The sequence below is a fragment of the Chroicocephalus ridibundus genome, chromosome 2, assembly GCF_963924245.1.
Source record: "Chroicocephalus ridibundus chromosome 2, bChrRid1.1, whole genome shotgun sequence".
Lineage (NCBI taxonomy): Eukaryota > Metazoa > Chordata > Aves > Charadriiformes > Laridae > Chroicocephalus > Chroicocephalus ridibundus.
Window position 1 is genome coordinate 47,485,469 of NC_086285.1, and position 15,678 is coordinate 47,501,146.

Genomic DNA, 15,678 nt, shown 5'->3' on the forward strand with positions numbered 1-15,678 from the left:
AAATGTAGGAAATGAAGAAAAAAAAGTTAGTACGGCGTGTTTTGTGCTCCTTTGTGGAGGTATCCATGAATATATACAATGCATCATTTTAATAGCCATGAACTTTAATATGCAGCTTAGAATTCAATAAAATGTATGTCAGTAAAAGGAAAAGGCTTTTATGCCCCACATTTTAAGTAAATTAAAATCCTTTTGCACAGCAGTAAGCACTTCTTAGTCAGTCCCTGAAGTCTTACGCACAGCAGCATACCATGATCAGGAAAAAGACTTCATCATCACCTGCTGAGTGTAAGTAAAGCCATCTTTCAGAAGTCATGGAGAAAAGGCATTTGGTGATATTTTTATTCTGTTCCTGTGAATGCTCATAACACTATTGATTTGCACTCATGAGCAGTATGCATATATGCTTCTTGTGCTTGTGACATTGGCATCAAATATATCGTTTACCTTAAAAATTCAGAAAGAAAGGTCATACTGAAGTCATTGAATAAGCACTGGATATTCTTTAAGATAAGTAGTCCTAAAAATGCCTAAAGTATACAAGACTTTTTGTAAACTTATTTCTGCATATTTTTGAACTACTGCAGTAAAGAAACTGATTACTTGATTTTGTGTTTTATTAGATGCTAGGTGGACCTTCCTAAGGGTCAGCTCTGAGACTTCTGAAACTGGTTTTGTTATTGACATCCAGGACAGCTTTAGGTGAAGACAAAAGCAACAAATATAGAAAAGCTAATCGGGTTTTTAGACTTCCATAGAAAGAATTCTCAGTGACCTTCTAACTGCCATTGACTGTCGTGTTGAAGGTGTCATGAAGTAAACGTGCATGAGGAATAAGATATTTTCTCACAGACGAAAGACATATTTGGTAAGGAAGTTTATTGACACTGTCTGAGCTATGGCTGTTTTTTGCAGATGAATAGAGGACATTATTCTTGAGAGTATTGATCCTGGAATGTTTTTGAGCAGGAAATTTCCTCTTAACACATACCACAGCTGTTCTGCTGAACACTCCATTTTCTGGTAATAATTTCTGTCTGGTGATCCCAAGACATCTTGCCGCGGCTAAGCCAAAATATTACTTACATATCCATCCTGCTTGTCACTTCCTTTCTCACACCTCATTTTTAAAGGCCAATCTTCATCTCTTAATTGTTTAAGGCCGAATGAGCTCACCACAGAAATAAGTTAACATCTTAACCCGTGAGTTTCTTCTTCTTTTACTGATAATCTATTTCAAGATAATTGCATACTTACCTTCCAGACCCAGATTTGAAGGTCTGAAATATTTTGATTTTGCTGTTTGCTTTATAAGCAAATGAAGTGAAAATACGGTAGAACTAACCAGGAACGCTAGGAGAGTTGAACCTGCCTTTATGTGACCAGGTTGGGAACTTGGTTCTTGGCTCCTTTCAGGGAAAGTGAGTGAACGCTCCTGGATTGTGGGCTGTTGCTGTCCCAAGGCAACAACTGAGAGAGAAAGTGGGAATGGGTGAATCCTGGGCTCTTTCTGCCTAAGAAGAAATGAAGGTGAGCAAGGCAGTGGCTATTGCCCAGGAGTACAGGAGTCCTCTGCAGCAGACATAGTAGTCCTCCCTCAAGGCTGAAGTTGGAGATGATGGTCTAAATCCCCAGGCAATTTCCTGTGGGTCTTCATTCATCTTCTTCCCATTGTCCGTGCTGTTGCCTTTTCCATAGCAAGAGCTGGCTGCCTCTCTTGTTGTCTTGGCCCTCTGTCTCTGCCTTCCTCAGCTAAGTGGTTTGGACTGTTATCATCCAGGAAGGAAAAACTAGGTAAAATCTCAGAGCACCCAAAGAGACAAGTTCTACTCACTTCCAAAGGGACCGAGGCACCCTGGAGATGGTTATCATGTGAATATCTTCCTGATGATCATTTGAAAGCCACTGCTCAATTCCTGGTGGGGTTCCTAATCTTCAGAACTCCTCTAGGGTACTATCCTCATTTTTGTTCAGACTGCATGCAGATAGCATTTTATCCTTGTATCAGGAACAGCGTGATCCCTGGTATTAAGATGCATCAAATTACATCTTCAGATTAGAGTGGTAGATGGGGAGAGGTGTGAAAATGTGTGAATCTTGGAAAATCTGTTGTATTAGTTCAGAACTCAACTAGCTTCCATTCAAGAAATAAACCAAAATACTTAGTAAGATACAATTTTCTCTAGAAATTGTTCATTACTAGTGACTTCTTTTGTGCCTAATACATGCAGAGTCACATAGAAAGCGCTGGCAACTGAATTAACAAACCTCAGGTTTTACGCTTGCATGTTGAGTCTGTTTCCCTGCCGTAACAGGACGGAAGTTCTGTATGTTTAAGTTGGAAATGATGGCATCTTTAAAATGGTCAAGAGCATTCATTCCATGTCTCCAGAGTGTTACAGCTGTTGGCCTTCAATTTTAGTGGTTGTTCAGCTTTAGGGCCTCTGGTATTCTTCACGGCAAGCTCCGATACGCCTGAGCTCAGCGGAAGTTGGAAGTGATCCATCATTTAATTGTTAGATGGGGGTGTGCTGATTATATAGATCTTAATGTGCTGCCCTGCCAGCTACAAGCAATGCAGGAATTCAACAGCTGCTACTGAAAGGTATTTGGCGAGAACAGTATGTTTTATCATTTTTTTTTGCTTGCTTTTGAAGGTAGCATGTATGTATTGCTCTAGCCTGACAATTATGGAAAATGGAATTACATATTAAAATCCCAGGTCACTAATCCAGATGTTCTTGGGTTTTCAACCAGTCTGCAATATAGAACATGTATTTGCTTCTCTGAAGTAGTCTCCAGCATGAAGCCCCCAGCTCTGTAGCCTAAGTTGAATCAATACTAGTTTATTTGCTGTATCTCAGTGTAAAACGGGCCACAAATATTTATGTTTAGTTGCTTCATTTGTTGTCCTAGAAAGGGTGCCAAAGATTAAGGCCCCAGGTCAGTGAAGTACTTCATCATGTTCATAATGTTAAACAGAAGTCATCTATCATCTTCAGAAAGACAACAGATGCTTAAGGTTATGCAAATATTCAACTGCCTGGTTTAATCAGACATTGAATGGAGTAGTCATACAGGAGGATATTCACACAGCCCAATTATAGCAACCTTTCCTAGGTGCCTCTGAACTTCTCTGGGCCCCCTCTGTGGAAAGACACAGGATAGTTTAGAACGTATGTTTTAGGCTCCTATTCTGATTTTACCTGTAGGAGTTTTGTTTCTCTCACGCTGGTGCCAAAGGTGGCAGCCAACTAAGGTAAGTGTATAAAATTAGGCTGGGTGACCATTCACTTTGCTTTTGCCTGTACTTGTGTTTCTTGCAAGTCGTAGATTGTTCTTTGAGAACCTTATACTGCTCCTCTCCATTCTGCATCTGGGGATGGGAAGAGCATGTCACCTGTCAATGCCATCATTTCAGCAGTTCTCAGCAGCGTTACTTAGCACTTTGGAATGAATGAAGTGAACAAACTGAGCAGCTAGAGTGAGTGTATCTGTTAGCTAACATACAACAGGATGTAATTAAACTTTGATGTATTTTCTTGGGATGTTCATCGTGGTGCACATTTTGGATGTTACTTAAACCTCAGGTCCAACCCTTAAAGTGTAAGATTTTGTGAATTTAGATATATAAAGGAAACTCAGACTTTTTCAGCTTCTCTACTGAGCTACATGTCGTAGATTCACGAGCCAGTCTCTTATCCTGAATTTTTAAGAATTTTTTTGAAGTGGACAGTAGGGTTATAATTGCTTTAGCACTAGAGAGAGTTTTTATCCAGTAACAAAACACATAAAATTATAAGTATAGATTCACTCATTTTAAAATGTCAAGTAGCCCCAAACACTCAAAACACTAGGAGAATTAGACTAACACATCTTTCTGTTTTGCACAAAAAGCATGATTTCCCTAGTTTCGCTTGCTGTGCATACATTATACACAGATTGAGCTGCTCAGTTTTCTAGCACCTTGATTTTGACAATAGTTTGCAAATATGAGAATGCTTTCATGTGGCATTAATCATACAGTCTGTTTTCAGTCCAGGACCACTTGAAGAATCTTGACAGTGTTTACTAGATGCAGCATCGCAACCTTGGGAAGTTTACAGAGGCACTTGGGAGAAAAATAGGTAGGGAATACACAAAGGGCATTGACCAAAACCTTGCCAGGGCTATCGATGTTTACTCTTTCCTCTACTTTTGTCTTCATCTGCTTGCTACTCTAATACCATACTTGTCTGTAAGGAAAATCTGTCCTTTTCCTTCATTCCTTCACCGTGTTTTTTTCCCAGTTAGCACATAGTGATTTCATTCCTTTCTATACATAAGTCACTAAGGTATACATCTAGTGTTCCCCATCTGGAAGGAGGTGAGCAATGCAGAGCTGCTATCATAAACAATACCCACGGGATAAAATACCAGAGGCTTGGGCAGCATGCAGACTGTCTTGCATGAAGGAGAGGTTAGCAGACCCAAGACACCGCATTTGCCATCACTCCAAAGGGAGCACCCACCACTTCTGAGGGTGCAGCAGCGTTGAGGGTGGCTTTGTTGCAGGTCTGTCTCCCTCTGCGGTGAACCTCATTGCTGAGCAGCTTGTTTTCATGAGGTGTCGGGCTTCAGGGTTTGGAGATACCAAACTGACTGCGCTACGTTTACCATAGGACATGTCCTATGTTTACATTAACCAGACATGGCCAAAGGTTGGGACAAAACCAGAGGATAATAGTACTTGTAAGGCCTAACCTTGCTCTTAGTTTTAGGGTAACACCTCAGACATGTATCTCCATTAACTTCTCTGCAGAAAAATAATTTTGATCCTGAAGAGAAGAACTGAGCATTGCAAAAATACACTTTAGCTTAATGGTAATTTTTCTGGCTCAGTCATGTTTCACAGCAAGCTTGGGTTTTATCTCTGTGCGTCTACTAGCTGAAACAAATTATTTAGATATTATATTCTGATTGTTATGTTTCTGTTAGGCTTAATAGAAATCTTCACTAGTCTTTTATATACCATATTTTCAGACAGCTAGATGTAGTATTATTTGATTTTCCAAGAGATTTTTGAGAGAGGAATGACCAGAGTCCTATTTTGAAAAATCTTTAGGTATTAAATGTTTATTCTTTGGGAAAAAAATCAAAAGGACTAGACCTCTTATCTGCCTCTTTAAATGTCTAAATACCTCTGTAAAGCTAGGTGAAGAGCCAGAAGAAACTGAGTGCATAACCATTTCTAGGTCTTTCTGAAAATCATAGATCTACTGTCCATAGTTGATAATTGCTATTCTTTCTTCCTCTGCAGTATGGTGTAGTCATTGTGTGGCTCTGCCAGAATGTGAATTGGTCTTAACTATGAACTTTTTCCAGGGCTACAGGTGTGGAAACGGACCTGAAAGAAGTTGTGGACTTAATCCACCTACTTTCAGGCCCCTTCCAGTAGATATAGATGTGAACTAAGCCCAAACGTTTGATGTACAAAAACTTTACTCAGTTATTTGTGCCTATGTCAATTTTTATGTGTACATATATAGATGCATATATACTTGTCATAACTGGGCATCTCAGAATCCACAGCAGCTGTTTTTATTTTTAACTTTTAAAATGTCTTTTTGATTGGGTTACTTAAAAGTATTACTACTTTTATGATAACCTGGTATGGTTACTTAGCGTAGTTCAGCACTTGAATCATAGAATCATAGAATCATTTAGGTTGGAAAAGACCCATGGGATCATCGAGTCCAACCATCAACCCCACTCTACAAAGTTCTCCCTTACACCATATCCCTTAACACCACATCTAAACGACTCTTAAACACATTCAGGGATGGTGACTCCACCACCTCCCTGGGCAGCCTATTCCAGTGTCTGACCGCTCTTTCTGTGAATAATTTTTTCCTGATGTCCAGCCTAAACCTACCCTGCTGCAGCCTGAACCCGTTCCCTCTTGTTCTAACACTAATTACCTGTGAGAAGAGACCACCACCAACCTCTCTACAGTGTCCTTTCACGTAGTTGTAGAGAGTGATGAGGTCTCCCCTCAGCCTCCTCTTCCTCAAACTAAACAGTGCCAGCTCCTTCAGTCGCTCCTCATAAGATTTATTCTCCAGGCCCTTCACCAGCTTCGTTGCCCTCCTCTGCACTCGCTCCAGCACCTCGATATCTCTCTCATATTGAGGTGCCCAGAACTGCTGCTTCATCTCCCCCTGTTGCTGTACAATATCCAAGACCAGCTGAAGGTTTGTTAGTAAATTACTGTGGGGCTTGTGATGTTTTTATCAATAATTGTCCAGCTCCATACCAGATGATTACATTAATCTCTCCATTGACATGCTTGACATGTTGACAGTCTTTTGATGGGACTGGCTTATTGGTAACTTAGAAATGCATTTTTTAACATCCAATATTAACGTTTGATGCAATGTGGATAAAGACAGTGCTCAGGTTAAACAAAATTATGTATGTAGTAATATGTAATATTATGATTGTTTCATTGAAATGCATAAGTCTGTATCTTTTCCCTTCTCTGATGGGCAAATTGTTAGTTTTATAACTGTCATTTTGGTGCAAGACCCTAAATCAGGAGAGGACCCCCCCCCCACCAATTCAAGCCGTGGAAGAGAAAATCAGTATTAACTCTGAATTACCACACAGCTGAACAAAAGAGATTGCAATTATATTCCTACTTTTAAACTCTTATGAAGCTGTATATAATTATTGACTTCAGAGGTAACTACTGTATCCTTGCATGCCTACATTCAAGAAGCAGCAGTGTGTTGTGCTGCTCTTCAGACATATTTATCTAAAACAAAAGCATTGATAAACAAAGTAGATGGCATCAGGTATGTATCGAATGTGCCTTGAATTTTTGCTTGATCTTCACCAATGATGCTGAATAAGTTGAACTGATGACTTTTCAAAGACTCTTTGTATGCCATGACACTGTTAAAACCAGGATGTTATTTAAAATTATTTCTCCAAGGCTAGGAAATCTCAGAATGTGTATAAAGAGCCTGCAGCCCAGGGAAGTGTGTTTCAGATAATTCTTCATGGGGACTATACTGTCATTTTCACCCGTCTTACCTCCTGAAGAATAGCTCTATATAAGCCAACTTGTTTCTTTTTTTTTCATTTTTAGTATCGGCAGTAAATTTGTTAATATAGGAAGACTTTAAAATTGCCATATTCAGGTTTGATTTAAATGACCTTGTTTTGTTGTGACTTTCTTTTTTCTGTGGGAAAAACAAAAAAAAATTTCTCTTATGACAAACTATATTCTAAATTAGTAGTAGCTAGAATTCAACTACCAGCTCTAAATTCTAATTCACGCTTCTTCCAAGAGCAGATGTCAGCTTCAATTACTATTTTACAAATTCATTTATCTCAGAAAATGAGATGCGGGGAGAATATTATTGTTGATATTTCTTCAGCTGTGTGTCTACAGCTTTTAATAATAAGATCCTGCTTAGCTCATGGGAAAATATGTTCTAAACATGCTTTAGATTTTGCCAGTCTTTGAAGTAGGACATCAGAGAGTTTTGTTTGCAATCAAATTAAGGTGCTTTAATTCAGAAATTATGAAGTAATTAAGGATGAATTATGAAAATTATCATTGTGTCTTCAAGTGAAGAAATTTTCATTCAGCAGTAATATGATGAAAGTCAAAGTCCACTGAGGCTTGAAGGTGAAGGTAGGGGCTAATATTAACAATTCAGATTTTCTTTTACTAGCTTTTATATCATACTTCTTTCAATTTCCTTTTTTTTTTTTTTTAATAAACCCTTTTCTTAGACGTTGCGATACTTTTCACATTCCCAAGACTGAACAGCTGTCAGAACTAGAAAGGTATTGCCCTACCTTTAGCAATAAGTTCCTAAAAAAAATAATCATGGAACTTATAATGCACTTCTAGCAGATCTCAAAGGGTCTTTATAGAGCAACAGACAAGCTTTGCTGCAAATGCAGTTTTGAACCCAGAGCACTTTCTTTCAAGTCTCAGAGAAGTTTTAATCATTCACAGTCAGTAATGCCAACATACCAAATGACAGGAAGATAACTTGAGAGAAAAGGGACCTTTTGTGTTTTAACTGAGATAAACCTGTTTGTTTACTGAACCATGAGGTGCTGTAGCAGATATTCTAAGATTTTCTGGTACAGCTAGAAAACAAGATTTTGTATGAGATCAAAGACATGTAATTTCCTGATTCTTTTGCAGAGTCATTTCAGGAGATAAATGTAACAATCTTTTTCACCAAGATTCATGTTACTGCTGGTTTGTGCTCTGTTTTAAAGAGAAATATAAGGTTAATAAACAAAAGCTTAGAAATAACACATTTGGGGACAAATCAAAGTTGGTTGTATTGATGGGAATCTTAAGTAATACTGCTGGACTCCGTAGGGATACCCTTGAGTTACAGAGTACAGAATTTAGTGAAATCTGCTGAAATTATTCTTTCAAAGATCCCCGCGCTTGCTTTCATGCCCCATGAGCCCTAATCACGACCGATTTGCCTCCTGATCTACAATATGCTTGTTGATATAGGATGCAGGTGGCCTGGCTGCATCTGCAAGGATAAATAAATGTCCACTGGAATGGATATTCCATGTACAGAAAGCTTCTTTTTTTAAGGTTTACATTAGGTTGCTATGAATAACATTAGTATTTTGAAATAACTGTCTTTTCTGTGGTTGGCGTAGGAGCCTCGTGTTTGTCGTCTGCTGCGGCAGCAGTGAGATGCCTGATCCAGAGGGACTTTCATGGTGTCGTTCTGGTGTGCTCGGTAGTGACTTGTGCCCGAGCGTGGTGACTCGGCAGCTGCAGACCCTCTCCTTGCTCCCGAGCACGGACTACGCTGCAGCTCCCTGGAGACACTAGTGAAAACTCTGTGTTTGCCAGCAGAAAGTGCTGCTTCCCTTTGGGGGTGGAAGAAGGAGGGCAGAATGGTTTTAAATGATAGTCGCTATCATGCTGAATGACATTCGAAAGTGAGAAGCTGAAAACCTCCTTAGCTGCTTATTTGTGTCATAGTTATCCTTCAAGGCAGGCAATGACAAGCTGTTGAGAAATATTAACCCAGCTGCTAACGCCCACAGAGGAGCGCAAACTTAAGCATTAATCTTGTTTTGTGGCTTTTGTCAGGGCTGCATAAAGGTAGGTGTATTGTAATTGATCTCCAGACCAGAAAGGAAATGCTAATATGTAGCTAGTAGCAGAATAGTCAAAATAAAGACCCACGGGATAATAGAAAATTCTTTGTTCACCCAGGGAAAGATTTACAACTTCCTCAGCCAGTTGAGAACACAACATTATTATATTGTCAAATTTTAGTAATTTTGCACTGATGCGTAGGAAATCAACTGCAAATCACCAGATAGCCCAATAAATTCATTTGGGCTCAGATCCACTAAATGACTTGGAACATTTTTAGACACCCTGAGTATAAAATTGCGATTCTCAAGGCTCCTGTTTAGCTCCCCTCTCACTCTGGCAGTGAGTCAAAGCAGTAAGTGCCTATGATTTTGCTGATATTCATACCACTTCTCACATGCTCAGAAGCACCTTACCCTTGACAGAACCAAGTCTCTCTCATGCCCAGACCCCTCATTATCCACAAATCAGATATCTCTGTGGCTTGTTCCAGTTAATTTTCTCTAGGCGTGGATTGTGTGTTGCAGAAAAGCTGTCAGCGAGAGGCGTTGTATTTCAAACCACAGCTTCCATGGATGCTAGTGTGGGGCCTGGCAATATCTGCTGTCCAGCCAGTAGGTTGGTGGTCAGAGCATGCCTCCAGGCTGTGGAGGTCCCCATCCCTGTGCCTTCTCTGCCTGGCACATTGGGACTGCTCTCTGCAGCCAGAAGGAGTGAGGGAAGTTGGCCTCACTGTTGAATCTCTTGTAGTTCGCAAGGAGGGCACTCACTTCCATGTGGCAACCTGGATTTCAGTCCCAAGGACTGAAGGACTCCAATGACGGCACATACTATTTTATCCAGGGACTGTTTCATAAAAATAATATTTGCACATACCTCCAGTGTTGTCCTTGGTCCTCAGTCTATCCAGAGTTAGCCTCCATCATGTCTCATTCTCTTCTGGCCCAATACATCAGCTTTCATACAAATCAGAAGGAAGGTGAAGGAGAGTCCTTCGTCCCCCTCTCTGACGGGTGATTATGGTACTGCTCTGGGAGGTGTGGGTTTGAATCGCCTCCTAGCCCCAGGTTTCCAGATCTTTGGGTGAATGCTCTAAAAGGGGACAAATGTGTACCTATGTGGCCATGCTGAATTGCTGTTTGTCCTGGGTGGACAGAGGTGATTCCCAACTTTCCTATAAAGCCAGACAAGTGTCAGATTTAGGATATACCTTCCTTCAGTTGTCATGGGCTGCTGTGTTGGGTAAATGACCTTTTTTGGGTGACCACATTGTACAGAGAGAACAGAGTTCAACCACAGAGCTGTAAATATCATTCCATGAACAAGATGCTGAAAAGTTAGGAAACAGAGTGCTCAAATGCCAGCAATTAATCCCTCTGTATATCTAAGCCTTCGTAACACAGTGAAACAAAATAAAGAACAATCTGAGAGATTGCATTTCAGCATGTTAGTGTGTATCACCCTGGGTCAGACCCTTGGCTGGTAGAGGTTGATGTAACTCCTTTGATTTCAGCAAAGTGAAAAACAATTTAAGGCAGTGTGGGACGGGGTTCTGGCCCACGGAGCTTGTCAGAGTAATGAAATCCCGGGTGTCAGGTACCCCCTTTGCATGTGTAGTCTTGGCTGAGAAAGGGATGATGGCTCCTTTTTGGGGGGAAAATAGTGAGTTTGTAGGTGAGTGAGCTATGAGATAGCACAAAAAGAGTAAATGCCAGTAAATCAGAGAACAGCCAAATGGGAGCTTTGTATTTCTTCTCACAGCACATTTGGTGGTAAGGCTTTTAACCATTTCAAAACTGTAAATGCAGATTTGCATGTGAAATTGAAATAACTATAAACACAAGGGAGGTGCAAAATCCGTAATTGTGCCTCTGTAGGACTTCACAGGGATGGAACAGTATCCCCTAGCACAGGATCGGGGCCGTAATGGGCAAACCTTGCTTTCCAGGAAGGCACCATCACTCTCCCTCCATCAGGATGATAGATTGACTCAGTACCGTCTGTTTGACATTGACTGTCTTAGATCCCACCTTTCTGCCTCTGTCACAGAAAATGCATGATGTGGTAGCAGACTCACATTAATGCAGCGCTCGAGTCCAAACAGAGCCTGATGTCTTCTTTTGTAAAAGCAGGTTATAATTTTTGTTACCTACCCCTTAATTTTCAACCTAGGATCACTTTTCCCCTAATGCTATTGTATCAGCTATTATACAGATTAGCTGATTTGCATGCTCTGCCAAGCTAAACTGAAAAGATTCAAGTCTGCAGGTCACATTTATTAGCAGTAGCAATACTCCCAAGATATGTGTTTGCTTAATTTTCATCTTTAAATAGACAGGACTGCCAAAAGATTAAACGTACTTGTCTAAGAGGGAGAGAGGAGTCAGTAAAGGCATTGATGAAGTAGCGGTGATAGCTTCTCGTGTCTTCATTTTTAACCATTGGAGAGAAATACGGTGATATTTCTGATTTGTGAAGAAATGTACATTATTTGCTAAACAAATCCCTGTTTAGCTTTCATTGCTAATGTAATCCCTAGGCTTACAGTGTCTGAGAATGAATCACTTCCAAGAGTTTTAGTTTTCCCTAAACGGCACCATTGTTAGAAAAAAAAGGGGCAGTTTCTAGTTACGGGAAGCAGGACTGGATCAGGTCTGGAGCTTGGCCCTGTGGCTTCTCATCCTGGGTCTTGGCTTTCTCTGCCCCAAGTTCCCGATCCGCTTCTGTGTCAGGAGGCAGCAGGAGGGGTAATATGTAGCCGAAGGGGGAGATCACAGCTGAGCACGACCAAGCTGCAGAAAAGCAGACAGCAGGCGGGATGTGAGGAGAAGTGTTTCCTCCTTGTGAGATCAGAGTAGTCACCTAGGATATCCTTCAGGCAAAAATACCATGTTAGATGTATTGTCCATTTTTAGCAGCAGTAGTTCCTACTGTATATAATAACAGGTTTTTTCAGAAGTCTGTTATATGCTAATAAAGTGGTTCTGCATTACTGAGGAAATGGTATGCTTTCACACCAAATGAAGTTTAAGAAACAATAAACTAAAATTCTTTGAAACAATTTTCTGAGAAAGGAGGAATTTACATAATGTGGAAATTTTACTGGCTGCAATCTCACTATAACGATGTTATTCCTCAGCAATAACAGGATGACCACAGATGAAAAGCAGCTACCCCTTTAGGTGAATCATGTTATCGGGTTAGAACTGTTGGCCTTGCCCTGGTGTTAGACACATAGCAAAATCAGTACAATATCAGCAAAAAAAGTACAACTGGAGCACGTGGTGGTGTTGGGGGGCAGTGTGCAGGTTTAACCATTTAAGCTGCTTCTGGGAAGTCTTGTGTGTGCTTGTGCTGAACCCAGCGCAGAGTATTAGAGTGCTAAGCCTTAATGCTGGCACCAGGAGACAGCTCTGACCCCTTTCTCTGCTCCTGTACAGCTCAGAAAGGGTGATCCTTGGCATGGCCAGAAGCTGAGCATGTCCCAGCTCCCTGCTGCCCTGTAACCCAGGCGCTGGCTGGAGCCTGACTGTGGGCAGAATGAGCCCAGGGCCACCAGCAGCTCCTTCATAAGTAGTAGGCAGCTCAATTCTGGGGTGATACATGAGGCAGTTCCCATCTTGGGACAACTCTGTGGGTCATCCTCTCAGTTTACTGCGATCGAAATTTGTAGAAAGCAGTGTGTGACAGAGACTCAGTGGAAGGCAAACCTGAGCACAGACATTGAGGCTGACATTTTGGAACACTATATGGCTCACTTCCTAGTACCTCCTTTTTGACTAAAAGAATTACCACCAAGCAAAGTGTTAAGGCATCAAATATTTTAACATGCTAGAGACACAATATGTGTGATGCTTGAGAAATGTGTGAGAGCATTAGAATCTCAGATACCACTAGTTCATTTTAGTATGTAAGAATAATTTGTCAGAGAAACCTTATTCAGATATGCTGAAGAGGTTTGTTGAAGACGTCTTCATGCCATGATGGATTTTCTGGAGAAAAAAAACCACCACACACCCCCCAGCAAAAAAAACCCCAACCAACCAAAACCCCAAATACTCTTGAAATCCTAGAAAAATCATAGTGGGAGGAAAGGTTGCTTACCACAACTTTACCTAACCAAAATAAGACATTTTTTAATACAAATTGCAGATGTTTCCACAAAGTGATCCCAATTGTTCCAGCTCAGTTTCTGACTAAGGGAAGGGCATGATTACTCCTGAAACGTGCAAGTCTGAAGTTAAAGACAATCAAATATCAACTTCTCTAACACATAAAAGAAAGAAAACAGCACAGTTCCTGTGGCAGATGCGTGCAGAGCAGGCAGATAGTTTCTGATATGCTGAAGGAAGATTACTCCAATATTTTCATCAAAAATATTATGAATCCATCACTGAGTGGAAAATTTTATGTCACCTGTGGCTGGTGACATAGGAAGGTAAAGATGTTTGCCTTTAAAAAGAAGTTCTATTCATTGTCTTGCAGTTTGCAAATGGATCGTCTTTGTAAATCAACATTAAGATCCTGTGAGTGTATTCTTTGCTGCTGAATTACAGATCTGTCTTCTGATAAAAGGAGAGTGCTGTAGGAAAAGAAAAAAATGTCAGTTAGCTCATGCTGAGCTTGCACAACGGTTTCCTTGTTATTTGATAGAAGCTAAAATAAAGCAATGAATCCTGAAATGTGTTTGTTCACATAAAATTCCACTGGTGTATTTTTGACTGGGGTTGGCTCCTTTTGGTTATAATGATATCCAGAGGCAATAATACATGTGGGTATACTGGGCTTGCTGTAGATAAAATGCTGTGTTAGATTTGGCATGAAAAGGAATCTTGGTTTGTAACAACAACAACGGCCATGTTTCCTGTGACTTTGCTACGGCCAGGTTTTCACTCCTGGGCTCTTTGTATAATGAACAATCAGAGGGAAATTCCCAAGGAAACTTTATTGTCCTTGTCAGACAAATAAGGTGCCTCATTATATGGTACCTACAACATTTAGAAAAAAATCAGTAGTAGTTATTGCTTTTATTAATATATAATGTGAATTTACTTTTACTTGACCTTTATGTAATATTTATCCCCAGATCTGCTATAGGGAAGCTGGGAGCGGAGGTATTTGAGGCCGTGTACAGCTATCTCAAGCAAGCGAGACAGCAGAATGCCAGTGAGGAGGAGATCAGGAGACGTCTGGAGAAACTAGTTGCTAGAGCAAGCGATTGCTTTGAAGTGGATCAGCTTCTGTACTTTGAGGAGCAGCTACAGGCTTCAGAAGAAAGTCTTCAGTTGTAAAATTTGTGTCAGTAAGAGGACTGTAAATGGCAAGGAGGAGTGAATGTGCTGAGCTGCCTTCTTCAGGCCAGCGAGCAAGTACAGGAGGTATTTGGAGGAAACTACTGAAGGTAACGTAGTACTTAAGCATGTGGGTAAACTCCATTTAAGATTCCAGACCATGGTGAGAAGTGGGTAAATATGGTACAAATTACAGGGAGAGGAAGAACAACAAATGTTTGTGACAGTGAAGGGGAGGATTCACTGTTACCAGCATCCCTTTTTCACCACTTAGGACATAAAGAAAGGCGGTGTCCTGGGCCTTGGCCAGGCATCAGTGAGAGCATCACTGGCAAAGCTGCCTCTGATGGAAATGGTGCCAGATTAGACTCCAGCTGCTGTTGATTCCTATGATAACTGGTCCTCATGACATTTAAGCCCTTATTTTTTGTACTTTGGCAGGTTTACCCTTGAACATACATATCTATGTTCGGCTTCTCAGCCACTAATTGTCTTGTTATTCTTCAGTGTTCAAAAGGACTGCATTTAATCTGCATGACTTTCAAAGGACCTGTGAAAATACGTGCTGGCGTGTATAGTTATATACATACATGCATGCACCCAGAGATAGGTATGTATATCCATAGAGGAAGAAAGATGTCTGGCCATACACCATACACATGTGCATGTATAGAGACAGAGACGTGACGCCTGAGCTATAGCTGACTACGTTAGCTAGGAATCCGTGCTGCAGCTTCTGAGAGTTTTGGATCAAATTCATTGTACACAGATGGAACAATAAACTGGTGGTTTTTTGGCTTGCACGTGGTTACGGTTAATGTTTTTTCTCAGTGTTCATGCTCCCTTTGTCATATGCCTCACACTTCTGCTGATTTCAACTGTATATCATGCTCTGATTATATACCTGATGTTTTCCTTCTACCTCCTTCTTCTTTATTCTGCGTTCTGAGCTCCTTCATCCGTGTAAAACACTAAAGGATAACAAAGTAGTACAATCTATAGTAGAATCTCAAATTAATTGTGGATGAAATTAATTTTAGGCATTGAGCCATTATCATAATCCTTATGTTTGCTGCTTTTGTGTCACAACTTTTAAAGGACTAAAGAACTAAATTAAATAAATTAAAATAAATTCGTAATATGAATATCAAAAAACATTGCTATTTGACCTGAGATGAGTTATTTACTGGTATTGATAGTAAATTAAGCAGTACCTGATCTGTCTTTGTGATATGCTTTAAGAGA

General features: G+C 40.4%; 1 protein-coding gene across 4 annotated transcripts in view; it reads left to right on the forward strand.

Moving 5' to 3' along the window:
* NEK11 (NIMA related kinase 11) overlaps positions 1–15,324 on the forward strand; it is a 104,031-nt gene extending 88,707 nt beyond the window's left edge. For all 4 annotated transcript variants that reach the window (XM_063325299.1, XM_063325300.1, XM_063325301.1 and 1 more), the window contains one exon: positions 14,229–15,324. In XM_063325299.1, the coding sequence (XP_063181369.1) occupies positions 14,229–14,433 (205 nt within the window). In that variant the 3' untranslated portion in view covers positions 14,434–15,324. The remainder of the gene's footprint in view (positions 1–14,228) is intronic.
* Positions 15,325–15,678: the final 354 nt, after the last annotated feature.